At 43.5% G+C, this 13,626-nt stretch overlaps 1 protein-coding gene across 1 annotated transcript in view; it reads right to left on the reverse strand.

Annotated features, from left to right (window-relative positions):
• Positions 1-13,626, reverse strand: part of LOC138674484 (dynein axonemal heavy chain 3-like) — a 3,367,401-nt gene that overhangs the window by 1,483,699 nt on the left and 1,870,076 nt on the right. Inside the window, 1 exon segment of the mRNA XM_069762320.1 lies at positions 13,544-13,553. Within this exon segment, the coding sequence (XP_069618421.1) occupies positions 13,544-13,553 (10 nt within the window).

Consider the following 13,626-nt stretch of genomic DNA (forward strand, 5'->3'; position numbering starts at 1 on the left):
GGAGCTCAGTATGAAGACAAGAGGCAGCATGGGGGAATAGTATGGAGGGGGCAGCGTGGTGGCCTCACAATAGAAAGAGAGCGGCCTGTGGGGCTCAGAATGGAGAAAGGACAGCATGTGAGACTTTGTATGGAGAGTGGGGCTGCATGAGCACATATGAAGAGGGGCAGCATAAAATGCTCAGTATGGAGAGGGGCAGCTTGGAGGACTCAGTATAGAGAGTGACAACATGGAGGGACAGTGTGAAGAGGGTGAGGTCAGTGTGGAGATCACAGTTCATAATTGAGGAAAACATGGGTATAAAGAACAAGATAGAACAGTATAACATTTTATTCTACAAGGGGGAAGTGTGATAGTCATGGTTCACATAGTATGTAAGGGGGGATGATGTGATGAGAATATTTATAGGAGAGAATAATATAGAGGCAATATACCATAAGAGGAAAAGCAGGGGGTCATTTTTTTTTGGTGCAGAGAGTAATTATTTATTCAAGGACTCAGCAGAGAGCTTATTTAGGGCACAACATGTGTGGCTATATTTATTCATGAGCGTTAAAATGACATTGTTACTTTTAAAGGCACCTTGTCAGGATGTCCTGCAGACAGGGCCGGTTTTAGACAAAGTGGGGCCCTGGGCAAAAGTTTCAAGTGGGGCCCCAAATGCTCACATATTGCATTATCACACAAACATTTTGGTTGCATTTAAATGGGCTGAGTTCAGGCAGTTAAACAAGCACAATCAACAATATTGAAGTTGTTCAACGCTTGTTTGCCGACCTCTTTACACCTGAGGAAGAATGATGGAGACAGAACAATCACTAGTAGATCAATCTATCCCCATACAGTATCATGTTATCACTAACACATCTGCAGTTTTCACCAGGTCATGTGTTGCTGAGAACAATAATTTCTGTTCCAGCATAAACATTCCAATCACTCGATGTCACGCCGTTAACGGCGATAAAGGGGCAGGACGGCGTACTGGGACCCGCACCTGTCCCTGCCACTATAATGGGGCCCTGACTTTCCCTTATCTGAGGGTACCTATAATGGTTAGGAGGCCTGAGCCGCCAGCATATCCCTGTCTCCTGTGCAGGCCCTATCAGTGGCCCCCTCTCCCCCCCAAGGGAGGTGGACTGTACCAGTGTATAAATACGACAATTAAACAGGGTATGCAGACAAGGTAACTAAAATCTCAAACTCACCAACTGCTCACACAACCACAGAGGAAACACAGAGAAGGGAAGAGAAGGAAAAAACTAGGAAGGAAAACAGGTTTAACATGCAACCAAAACAGCAGACACCAATCTCTGTAAATAAACCTCCAAGCTCCAAACACCACACTCATTCCCACTTCAAGGCAGGCAGCAGAACTGATCACTGACAACAGTTGTTGTCAAAGCTGAGTCTATATAGGAGCGGAGATTACAAAAACCAAATCAGCTGAGAGACCAAGCTCTCAGTAACTTCAGAAACAAGGTTTAATTTCTGCCCTTCTTGCACAAGACAGCCAGGTCAGAATTCAGGAGAAGAGCTTCTGCTCATGGTGTGTGAACGAGGCCCAGAGTGCTGCAGTTCTCTGGAACCTCTCTGTCGCGGTAGCCCTGTGACACACAATGACTAGGCATAATTTTGCTTGTTTAGTATAATGCATCCCATAGTCCTCCATATAGTAAAATATACTTTCCATAGTGCTGCGCATGGTATGATACATACCCCATAGCCCTCCATACAGTATAATATACACTCCATATTCCTCCATACAGTATAATACACACCACATTGTGCTTCATACAGTATAATGCATCCCCCATAGTTTTTCATAAAGTATAATACATACCCCAAAGTTCTCCATACAGTACAACACAGTCCCACACAGGAGTACAACACTTCCCTACACAGGAGTACAATGCAGCCCCATACAGGCATACAACGCAGCTCCATACCGGAGAGAATGTAATGCAGCCAGGCCAGCCCCCATGGAATGTAATGAAGCCACCATAGAATGTAATGCAGCCAGCCCAACAGAATGTAATGCAGCCCCATAGACTGTAAATCAGGCAGCTCCCATAGAATGTAATGCAGCCCCATAAAATTGAATGCAGCCTCCATAGAATGTAATGCATCCCCCATACAATGTAATGCAGCAAGCCCCCATACAATGTCATGCAGCCAAGCCAGTCCCCATGCAATATAATGCAGCCACCATAGAATGTAATGCAGCCTCCATACAATGTAATGCAGCTACCCCATACAATGTATGCAGCCCCCATAAAATGTAATACAGCCCCTATAAATAAATACAACACTCACTTCTCCTCATTCCCCTTTGCAGCACATCTCCTCACCTCAGCAGCTCCACTGCCCGACACAGTGTGGTGCGCGATGACATCATCGCACCCACTGCGTCAGAGGTATGATGGGAGAGCGAGCATCTTGTAATGCCCTCTCCTCCATCATTGATTTAAACCGCATCTATGATACATCTGTGATGCTATTAGAGGCATGCCACTGGAGCCCAGGAGCCCCTGGAGTAGTAGGGGCCCTAGTCAGCTGCCTAGTTGGCCTCCCCTAACTCCAGCTTGGCTGCAGAAGACCAGAGAAGAGAGAAGTCTGCAGAGATGAATTGTGACTGTGAAAAGTCATTATGTAAAGTACTCACTGATAAGGGTGCATTTACATTTTACAGTTGCATTCTTTACAGAACTGCTGATCTGCAATGAGAAGCCAATCAGCAGTCATTTTAACAGACTCTGACTCACTTTCATATGTACAGAGTGATCATTAAGAAGATCATCCTGTGCAGACAGAAAAGCATTGTTTTCAACAGCAAGTATGTGCACAGAACAATGTGCTGCTGAGAAGGATGAAAAGGAGTCTTTTACCCCCAAAAAATGGCTTTCATCCCCAATAATTAAACTGAATGCACATTTTTATAGCAAAAGTAGCTCATATTACAATCATACTAGACATATACATGTTAGCTTAACCCCTTAGTGACGGAGCCAAATTTTTGAAGTCTGACCAGAGTCACTTTATGTGGTAATAACTCTGCAACGCTTCAACAAATCCCAGTGATTTTGAGATTGTTTTTCCATGACACATTATACTTTATGATAATGGTAAATTTAGGTCAATATGTTTTGTGTTTATTTATAAAAAAATATCAAAAATTTGAGAAAAATGTTAAAAAAAATTTCAATTTTTGAAATTGGAATGTTTATCCCTTTAATCCAGATGGTCATACCACAGCAAACCATTAATAAATAACATTTTCTACATGTCGGCTTTACATCAGCACCATTTGTAAAATGATATTTTATTTTGTTAACATTTTAGGAGGTTTAAAAATGTAGCAGCATTTTTTCATTTTTTCAAGGAAATTTACTAAATTTATTTTTTTGGGGACTTATCCATGTTTGAAGTGACTCTAGGGGTCTCATATATTGGGAAACCCCCAAACGTGATGTCATTTTAAAAACAGCACCCCCTGACATATTGAAAACTGCTGTCAGGTAGTTTATTAACCCTTCAGTTGCTTTACAGGAATTAATACAAAGTGGTATGACAGAAGTGAAAATGTGTATTTTTACCACCCAAATGTCTCTAACTTCTGAACAGATTACTATAGCAGTCAGACTCTAAGGCCGCTATTTGGTCATGAATTGCCATCGCAAACATCAGGACCACAAAATCATGATCTGAGGGCACCAATTTGGATAAAGAGGAAGTCCCTACACTCTGTTAACCATTTATAATGATGTAGTCACTATTGACAGCAGCATCTAAGGGGTTAAACAGATTTGGATGGTGCAAACAGTGACCGTGGCTGATGCAGCAAGTTGTCAGCTATAGTGTACAGCCAACAGCTGCTGGATTGTCACCTGTTTGGGGAGGCTATTCTCTTATATCTCAGGTCAGTTAAAAGACGTATTGGCGGTCATTAAGGGGTTAAATAAGCATTTCTGTTAATATTTAGCAATGGGTGAACTTGAACCGTAAAGGCTGGAGAGATAAGTTTTTCTTTAACTTTTGCCAGGCATCTGCTATTACAATTACAGTATATACTCAAGTATAAGCCAAGATTTTCAGACCTTTTTTTAGGCTGAAAGTGCCCCTCTCAGCTTATACTCGAGTCATTCCCAGGGGGTCGTGGGGGAGGGGGAGTGGTGGCTGTCACATCATACTCACCTGCTCCCAGCGTGGTCCCTGCTTCTCTGATGTAATGCGATGGTCTCCGGGCGCCGGCAGCTTTTCCTGTGTTCAGTGGTCACATGGTACCACTCATTAAACTAATGAATATGGACGCGACTCCACTCCTATAGGGGTGGAGCGCATATTCAGTACTTTAATGAGCGGTACCAGCGACCGTTGAACACAGGGACAAGCTGCCGGCCCAGGATGATGGAGAAACAGGGACCGCGCCAAGGAGGTGAGTATAACGGGGTGGGTGAGCATTGCGCGATATTTACCTGTCCCCGTTCCACCGCCGGGCTCTGTCTTTCTCGTCCTTTGGCTGTGATATTCAGGTCAGAGGTTACGATTACGTATTTAGTGTGAACAGTCACTGCAGAGAGATGGAAGACACAGCGGCGTGCGGCGGTGGAACTGGGACAGGTGTATATCGCAAGGGTTGGGGGCCTGAGCGATGAGAGGCGAGTATGTCATTTTTTTTTTCATCGCAGCAGCAGCATTATATGGGGCATAATATGCTATGGACCATCTTATGGGGCAATCAACCTTTGTACAGCATTATATGGGGCATAATCTATGGAGCATATTATGGGGCCATCAACCTTTGTGCAGTATTATATGGGGCATAATCTATGGAGCATCTTATGGGGCCATCAACCTTTGTGCAGCATTATATGGGGCATATTATTCTATGGAGCATCTTATGGGGCAATCAACCTTTGTGTAGCATTGTATGGGGCTTAATCTATGGAGCATCTTATGGGGCCATCAGCCTTTATGCAGCATCATATGGGCATAATATTCTATGCAGCATTTTATGGGGCCATCATTTACCTTTTGTGCAGCATTATATGGAGCATATTTTAATATGGAGCATCTTATGGGGCCCATCATGAACTTTTTGGTGCATTATATGGGGCGTATTTTGCATCGAGCATCTTATGGGGCCCATCATGAACCGTATGGAGCAATATGGATATTCAAAAACACTTAACCTACTGATGGCTCAATCAATTTTACTTTTATTGGTATATATTTTTACTTTTGACATTTACCAGTAGCTGCTGCATTTCCACCCTAGGCTTATACTCGAGTCAATAATTTTTCCCAGTTTTTTGTGGCAAAATTAGGGGTCTCGGTTTATACTCCGGTTGGCTTATACTCAAGTATATATGGTATATTCTGCAGAATTTGTGTTTTTGTAAAATTTGAGTAGTATTCAATTCAATGCAAAGAAATTTGCCCATCTCTACTCGTATCATATATTGTATCTTCAATTGAAGGCTTCAAGATATAGGCATAAAGTGGGTACATCTAAGTATTCCCATTTCCTCTATATAAATCTCAGGGAAAATCCTGTCTGGAGTCAGTAAATGGCACAGAATTACACATGTTCACAGGCTTCTGTACATAGAATTCTAGGAGCTTCCTCGATGTACAAGTTAAAGGGTATCTGTCAACAGATTCTTGTCTAAAGTCCACTTTAATGGAGGATATTAGTGAAGGGAATGAGGATGTCGAGTCCATATGGGTCGAAATTCATGGAGGGAAAAATGGTAACAAAATTCTCATTGGGGTCTGTTACAAACCCCCAAATATAACAGAAACAATGGAAAGTCTACTTCTAAAGCAGATAGATGAAGCTGCAACCCATAATGAGGTCCTGGTTATGGGGGACTTTAACTACCCGGATATTAACTGGGAAACAGAAACCTGTGAAACCCATAAAGGCAACAGGTTTCTGCTAATAACCAAGAAAAATTATCTTTCACAATTGGTGCAGAATCCAACCAGAGGAGCAGCACTTTTAGACCTAATACTATCTAATAGACCTGACAGAATAACAAATCTGCAGGTGGTTGGGCATCTAGGAAATAGCGACCACAATATTGTACAGTTTCACCTGTCTTTCACTAGGGGGACTTGTCAGGGAGTCACAAAAACACTGAACTTTAGGAAGGCAAAGTTTGACCAGCTTAGAGATGCCCTTAATCTGGTAGACTGGAACAATATCCTCAGAAATAAGAATACAGATAATAAATGGAAAATGTTTAAGAACACCCTAAATAGGCACTATAAGCGGTTTATACCTTGTGGGAATAAAAGGACTAGAAATAGGAAAAACCCAATGTGGCTAAACAAAGAAGTAAGACAGGCAATTAACAGTAAAAAGAAAGCATTTGCACTACTAAAGCAGGATGGCACCATTGAAGCTCTAAAAAACTATAGGGAGAAAAATACTTTATCTAAAAAACTAATTAAAGCTGCCAAAAAGGAAACAGAGAAGCACATTGCTAAGTAAAACTAATCCCAAACTGTTCTTCAACTATATCAATAGTAAAAGAATAAAAACTGAAAATGTAGGCCCCTTAAAAAATAGTGAGGAAAGAATGGTTGTAGATGACGAGGAAAAAGCTAACATATTAAACACCTTCTTCTCCACGGTATTCACGGTGGAAAATGAAATGCTAGGTGAAATCCCAAGAAACAATGAAAACCCTATATTAACCCCTTCCCGACCTTTGACGCATACGCTGCGTCATGAAAGTCGGTGCCATTCCGACCCATGACGCAGCATATGCGTCATGGAAAGATCGCGTCCCTGCAGATCGGGTGAAAGGGCTAAGTCCCATTTCACCCGATCTGCAGGGACAGGGGGAGTGGTAGTTTAGCCCAGGGGGGGGTGGCTTCACCCCCTCGTGGCTACGATCGCTCTGATTGGCTGTTGAAAGTGAAACTGCCAATCAGAGCGATTTGTAATATTTCACCTAAAAAAATGGTGAAATATTACAATCCAGCCATGGCCGATGCTGCAATATCATCGGCCATGGCTGGACACACTAATGTGCCCCCACTCCACTCCTCCGATCGCCCCCCCAGCCTCCGATCTGCGGTCTGCTCCCCTCGGTCCTGTGCTCCGCTCCCCCGTCCTCCTGCCCGCTCCCCCCGTGCTCCAATCACACCCCCCGTGCTCCAAACAAACCCCCCGCACTCCGATCCCCCCCCGCACAGCGATCCCCCCCCGCACAGCGATTCCCCCCCCGTGCTCCGATCCACCCGCCCGCACAGCGATCCCCCACTCCGTGCTTCAATCCACCCCCCCGTGTTCCGGTCCACCCCCCCGTGCTCCGACGCCCCCCCGTGCCCTGATCTCCCCCCCCCCCCTTATACTTACCTGGCCTCCCGGGGACCGTCCGTCTTCTTTCCTGGGCGCCGCCATCTTCCAAAATGGCGGGCGCATATGCAGTGCGCCCGCCGAATCTGCCGGCCGGCAGATTCGTTCCAGAGTGAATTTTGATCACTGAGATAGATTATATCTCAGTGATCAAAATAAAGAAAAAAAAGTAAATGACCCCCCCCCCTTTGTCACCCCCATAGGTAGGGACAATAAAAAAAATATATATATTTTTTCCACTAAGGTTGGGGTAAGAACTAGGGTTAGGGTTAGGGTTAGGGGTAGGGTTAGGGGTAGGGTTAGGGGTAGGGTTAGGGGTAGGGTTAGGGGTAGAGTTAGGGGTAGGGTTAGGGTTAGGGGTAGGGTTAGGGGTAGGGTTAGGGGTAGGGTTAGGGGTAGGGTTAGGGGTAGGGGTAGGGTTAGGGTTAGGGTTTCGGTATGTGCACATGTATTCTGTTCCTCTGCGGATTTTTCCGCTGCGGATTTGATAAATCCGCAGTGCTAAACCGCTGCGGATTTATGGCGGATTTACCATGTTTTTTCTGCGCATTTCAATGCGGTTTTACAACAGCGATTTTCTATTTGAGCAGTTGTAAAACCGCTGCGGAATCCGCAGAAAGAAATGACATGCTGCGGAATGTAAACCGCTGCGTTTCCGTGCAGCATGTGTACAGCGATTTTTGTTTCCCATAGGTTTACATTGAACTGTAAACTCATGGGAAACTGCTGCGGATCCGCAGCGTTTTCCGCAGCGTGTGCACATACCTTTAGAATTAGGCTATGTGCACACGGTGCGGATTGGCCGCTGCGGATCCGCAGCAGAGTTCCATCAGGTTTACAGTACCATGTAAACATATGGAAAGCCAAATCCGCTGTGCCCATGGTGCGGAAAATACCGCGCGAGAACGCTGCGTTGTATTTTCCGCAGCATGTCAATTCTTTGTGCGGATTCCGCAGCGTTTTACACCTGTTCCTCAATAAGAATCCGCAGGTGAAATCCGGACAAAAAACACTGGAAATCCGCGGTAAATCCGCAGGTAAAACGCAGTGCCTTTTACCCGCGGATTTTTCAAAAATGGTGCTGAAAAATCTCATACGAATCCGCAACGTTGGCACATAGCCTTAGGGCTAGGGTTGGGTTGGAATTAGGGTTGTGGTTAGGGTTAGGGGTGTGTTGGGGTTACGGGTGTGTTGGGGTTAGGGTTGTGATTAGGGTTACGGCTACAGTTGGGATAAGGGTTAGGGGTGTGTTGGGGTTAGTGTTGGAGTTAGAATTGAGGGGTTTCCACTGTTTAGGCACATCAGGGGGTCTCCAAACGCAACATGGCGCCACCATTAATTCCAGCCAATCTTGTATTCAAAAAGTCAAATGGTGCTCCCTCACTTCCGAGCCCCGACGTGCACCCAAACAGTGGTTTACCCCCACATATGGGGTACCAGCATACTCAGGACAAACTGCGCAACAATTACTGGGGTCCAATTTCTCCTGTTACCCTTGTGAAAATAAAGAAATGCTTGCTAAAACATCATTTTTGAGGAAAGAAAAATGATTTTTTATTTTCACGGCTCTGCGTTGTAAACGTCTGTGAAGCACTTGGGGGTTCAAAGTGCTCACCACTATCTAGATAAGTTCCTTGGGGTGTCTAGTTTCTAAAATAGGGTCAATTGTGGGGGGTTTCTACTTTTTAGGCACATCAGGGGCTCTGCAAACGCAACGTGACGCCCGCAGAGCATTCCATCAAAGTCTGCATTTCAAAACGTCACTACTTCAATTACGAGCCCCGGCATGTGCCCAAACAGTAGTTTACCCCCACATATGGGGTATCACCGTATTCAGGAGAAACTGGACAACAAATATTGGGGTCAAATTTCTCCTGTTACCCTTGGGAAAATTAAAAAATTCTGGGCTAAATAATTATTTTTGAGGAAAGAAAACGTATTTATTATTTTCACGGCTCTGCATTACAAACTTCTATGAAGCACTTGGGGGTTCAAAGTGCTCACCACACATCTAGATAAGTTCCTTTCGGGGTCTAGTTTCCAAAATGGGGTCACTTGTGGGGGGTTTCTACTGTTAAGCCACATCAGGGGCTTTGCAAACGCAACGTGACGCCCACAGAGCATTCCATCAAAGTCTGCATTTCAAAACGTCACTACTTCACTTCCGAGCCTCGGCATGTGCCCAAACAGTGGTTTACCCCCACATATGGGGTATCAGCGTACTCAGGAGAAACTGGACAACAACTTTGGGGATCCAATTTCTCCTGTTACCCTTGGGAAAATAAAAAATTCTGGGCTAAATAATTATTTTTGAGGAAAGAAAACGTATTTATTATTTTCACGGCTCTGCATTATAAAATTCTTTGAAGCACTTGGGGGTTCAAAGTGCTCACCACACATCTAGATATGTTCCTTTCGGGGTCTAGTTTCCAAAATGGGGTCACTTGTGGGGGGTTTCTACTGTTAAGCCACATCAGGGGCTCTGCAAACGCAACGTGACGCCCACAGAGCATTCCATCAAAGTCTGCATTTCAAAATGTCACTACTTCACTTCCGAGCCCCGGCATGTGCGCAAACAGTGGTTTACCCCCACATATGGGGTATCAGCGTACTCAGGAGAAACTGGACAATAACTTTTGGGGTCAAATTTCTCCTGTTACCCTTTGTAAAATAAAAAATTGCAGGCTAAAAGATCATTTTTGAGAAAATAATTTTTTTTTTTATTTTCATGGCTCTGCATTATAAACTTCTGTGAAGCACTTGGGGGTTCAAAGTCCTCACCACACATCTAGATTAGTTCCTTTGGGGGTCTAGTTTCCAAAATGAGGTCATTTCTGGGTGATCTCCAATGTTTAGGCACACAGTGGCTCTCCAAACGTGACATGGTGTCAGCTAATGATTGGAGCTAATTTTCCATTTAAAAAGCCAAATGGCGTGCCATCCCTTCCGAGCCCTGCCATGCGCCCAAACAGTGGTTTACCCCCACATATGGGGTATCAGCGTACTCAGGACAAACTGGACAACAATATTTGGGGTCCAATTTCTCCTATTATCCTTGGCAAAATAGGAAATTCCAGGCTAAAAAATCATTTTTGAGGAAAGAAAAATTATTTTTTATTTTCATGGTTCTGCGTTATAAACTTCTGTGAAGCACCTGGGGGTTTAAAGTGCTCAATATGCATCTAGATAAGTTCCTTGGGGGGTCTAGTTTCCAAAATGGGGTCACTTGTGGGGGAGCTCCAATGCATAGGCACACAGGGGCTCTCCAAACGCGACATGGTGTCCGCTAACAATTGGAGCTAATTTTCCATTCAAAAAGTCAAATGGCGCGCCTTCCCTTCCGAGCCCTGCCGTGTGCCCAAACAGTGGTTTACCCCCACATATGAGGTATCGGCGTACTCGGGAGAAATTGCCAAACAAATTTTATGATCCATTTTATCCTACTGCCCATGTGAAAATGAAAAAATTGAGGCGAAAAGAATTTTTTTGTGAAAAAAAAGTACTTTTTCATTTTTACAGATCAATTTGTGAAGCACCTGAGGGTTTAAAGTGCTCACTAGGCATCTAAATAAGTTCCTTGGGGGGTCTAGTTTCCAAAATGGGGTCACTTGTGGGGGAGCGCCAATGTTTAGGCACACAGGAGCTCTCCAAACGCAACATTGTGTCCGCTAACGATGGAAATAATTTTTCATTCAATAAGTCAAATGGCGCTCCTTCCCTTCCGAGCCTTACCATGTGCCCAAACAGTGGTTTACCCCCACATATGAGGTATCGGCGTACTCAGGAGAAATTGCCCAACACATTTTAGGATCCATTTTATCCTGTTGCCCATGTGAAAATGAAAAAATTGAGGCTAAAACAATTTTTTTGTGAAAAAAAAGTACTTTTTCATTTTTACGGATCAATTTGTGAAGCACCTGGGGGTTCAAAGTGCTCACTATGCATCTAGATAAGTTCCTTGGGGCGTCTAGTTTTCAAAATGGGGTCACTTGTGGGGGAGCTCCAATTTTTAGGCACACGGGGGCTCTCCAAACGTGACATGGTGTCCGCTAAAGAGTGGAGCCAATTTTTGATTCAAAAAGTCAAATGGCGCTCCTTCCCTTCCAAGCCCTGCCGTGCGCCCAAACAGTGGTTTACCCCCACATATGAGGTATCAGCGTACTCAGGACAAATTGCACAACAATTTTCGTGGTTCAGTTTCTCCTTTTACCATTGGGAAAATAAAAAAATTGTTGCTAAAAATAATTTTTGTGACTAAAAAGTTAAATGTTCATTTTTTCCTTCCATGTTGCTTCTGCTGCTGTGAAGCACCTGAAGGGTTAATAAACTTCTTGAATATGGTTTTCAGTACCTTGAGGGGTGCAGTTTTTAGAATGGTGTCACTTTTGGGTATTTTCAGCCATATAGACCCCTCAAACTGACTTCAAATGTGAGGTGGTCCCTAAAAAAAATGGTTTTGTAAATTTCGTTGTAAAAATGACAAATCGCTGGTCAAATTTTAACCCTTATAACTTCCTAACAAAAAAAAATTTTGTTTCCAAAATTGTGCTGATGTAAAGTAAACATGTGGGAAATGTTATTTATTAACTATTTTGTGTCACATATCTCTCTGGTTTAACAGAATAAAAATTCAAAAGGTGAAAATTGCGAAATTTTCAAAATTTTCGCCAAATTTCTGTTTTTATCACAAATAAACGCAGAATTTATTGCCCTAAATTTACCACTAACATGAAGCCCAATATGTCACAAAAAAACAATTTCAGAACCGCTAGGATCCGTTGAAGCGTTCCTGAGTTATTACCTCATAAAGGGACACTGGTCAGAATTGCAAAAAACGGCAAGGTCTTTAAGGTCAAAATAGGCTGGGTCATGAAGGGGTTAAGGGTCACTAATCTTACCCAAGAAGAGGTGCGAAACCGGCTAAATAAGATTAAAATAGATAAATCTCCTGGTCCGGATGGCATACACCCACGAGTACTAAGAGAACTAAGTAATGTAATAGATAAACCATTATTTCTTATTTTTAGGGACTCTATAGCGACGGGGTCTGTTCCGCAGGACTGGCGCATAGCAAATGTGGTGCCAATATTCAAAAAGGGCTCTAAAAGTGAACCTGGAAATTATAGGCCAGTAAGTCTAACCTCTATTGTTGGTAAAATATTTGAAGGGTTTCTGAGGGATGTTATTCTGGATTATCTCAATGAGAATAACTGTTTAACTCCATATCAGCATGGGTTTATGAGAAATCGCTCCTGTCAAACCAATCTAATCAGTTTTTATGAAGAGGTAAGCTATAGGCTGGACAACGGTGAGTCATTGGACGTGGTATATCTCGATTTTTCCAAAGCGTTTGATACCGTGCCGCACAAGAGGTTGGTACACAAAATGAGAATGCTTGGTCTGGGGGAACATGTGTGTAAATGGGTTAGTAACTGGCTTAGTGATAGAAAGCAGAGGGTGGTTATAAATGGTATAGTCTCTAACTGGGTCGCTGTGACCAGTGGGGTACCGCAGGGGTCAGTATTGGGACCTGTTCTCTTCAACATATTCATTAATGATCTGGTAGAAGGTTTACACAGTAAAATATCGATATTTGCAGATGATACAAAACTATGTAAAGCAGTTAAAACAAGAGAAGATAGTATTCTGCTACAGATGGATCTGGATAAGTTGGAAACTTGGGCTGAAAGGTGGCAGATGAGGTTTAACAATGATAAATGTAAGGTTATACACATGGGAAGAAGGAATCAATATCACCATTACACACTGAATGGGAAACCACTGGGTAAATCTGACAGGGAGAAGGACTTGGGGATCCTAGTTAATGATAAACTTACCTGGAGCAGCCAGTGCCAGGCAGCAGCTGCCAAGGCAAACAGGATGATGGGGTGCATTAAAAGAGGTCTGGATACACATGATGAGAGCATTATACTGCCTCTGTACAAATCTCTAGTTAGACCGCACATGGAGTACTGTGTCCAGTTTTGGGCACCGGTGCTCAGGAAGGATATAATGGAACTAGAGAGAGTACAAAGGAGGGCAACAAAATTTATAAAGGGGATGGGAAGACTACAATACCAAGATAGATTAGTGAAATTAGGATTATTTAGTCTAGAAAAAAGACGACTGAGGGGCGATCTAATAACCATGTATAAGTATATAAGGGGACAATACAAATATCTAGCTGAGGATCTGTTTATACCAAGGAAGGTGACGGGCACAAGGGGGCATTCTTTGCGTCTGGAGGAGAGAAGGTT

The sequence above is a fragment of the Ranitomeya imitator genome, chromosome 4 (genome assembly GCF_032444005.1).
Source record: "Ranitomeya imitator isolate aRanImi1 chromosome 4, aRanImi1.pri, whole genome shotgun sequence".
NCBI classification, from domain to species: domain Eukaryota; kingdom Metazoa; phylum Chordata; class Amphibia; order Anura; family Dendrobatidae; genus Ranitomeya; species Ranitomeya imitator.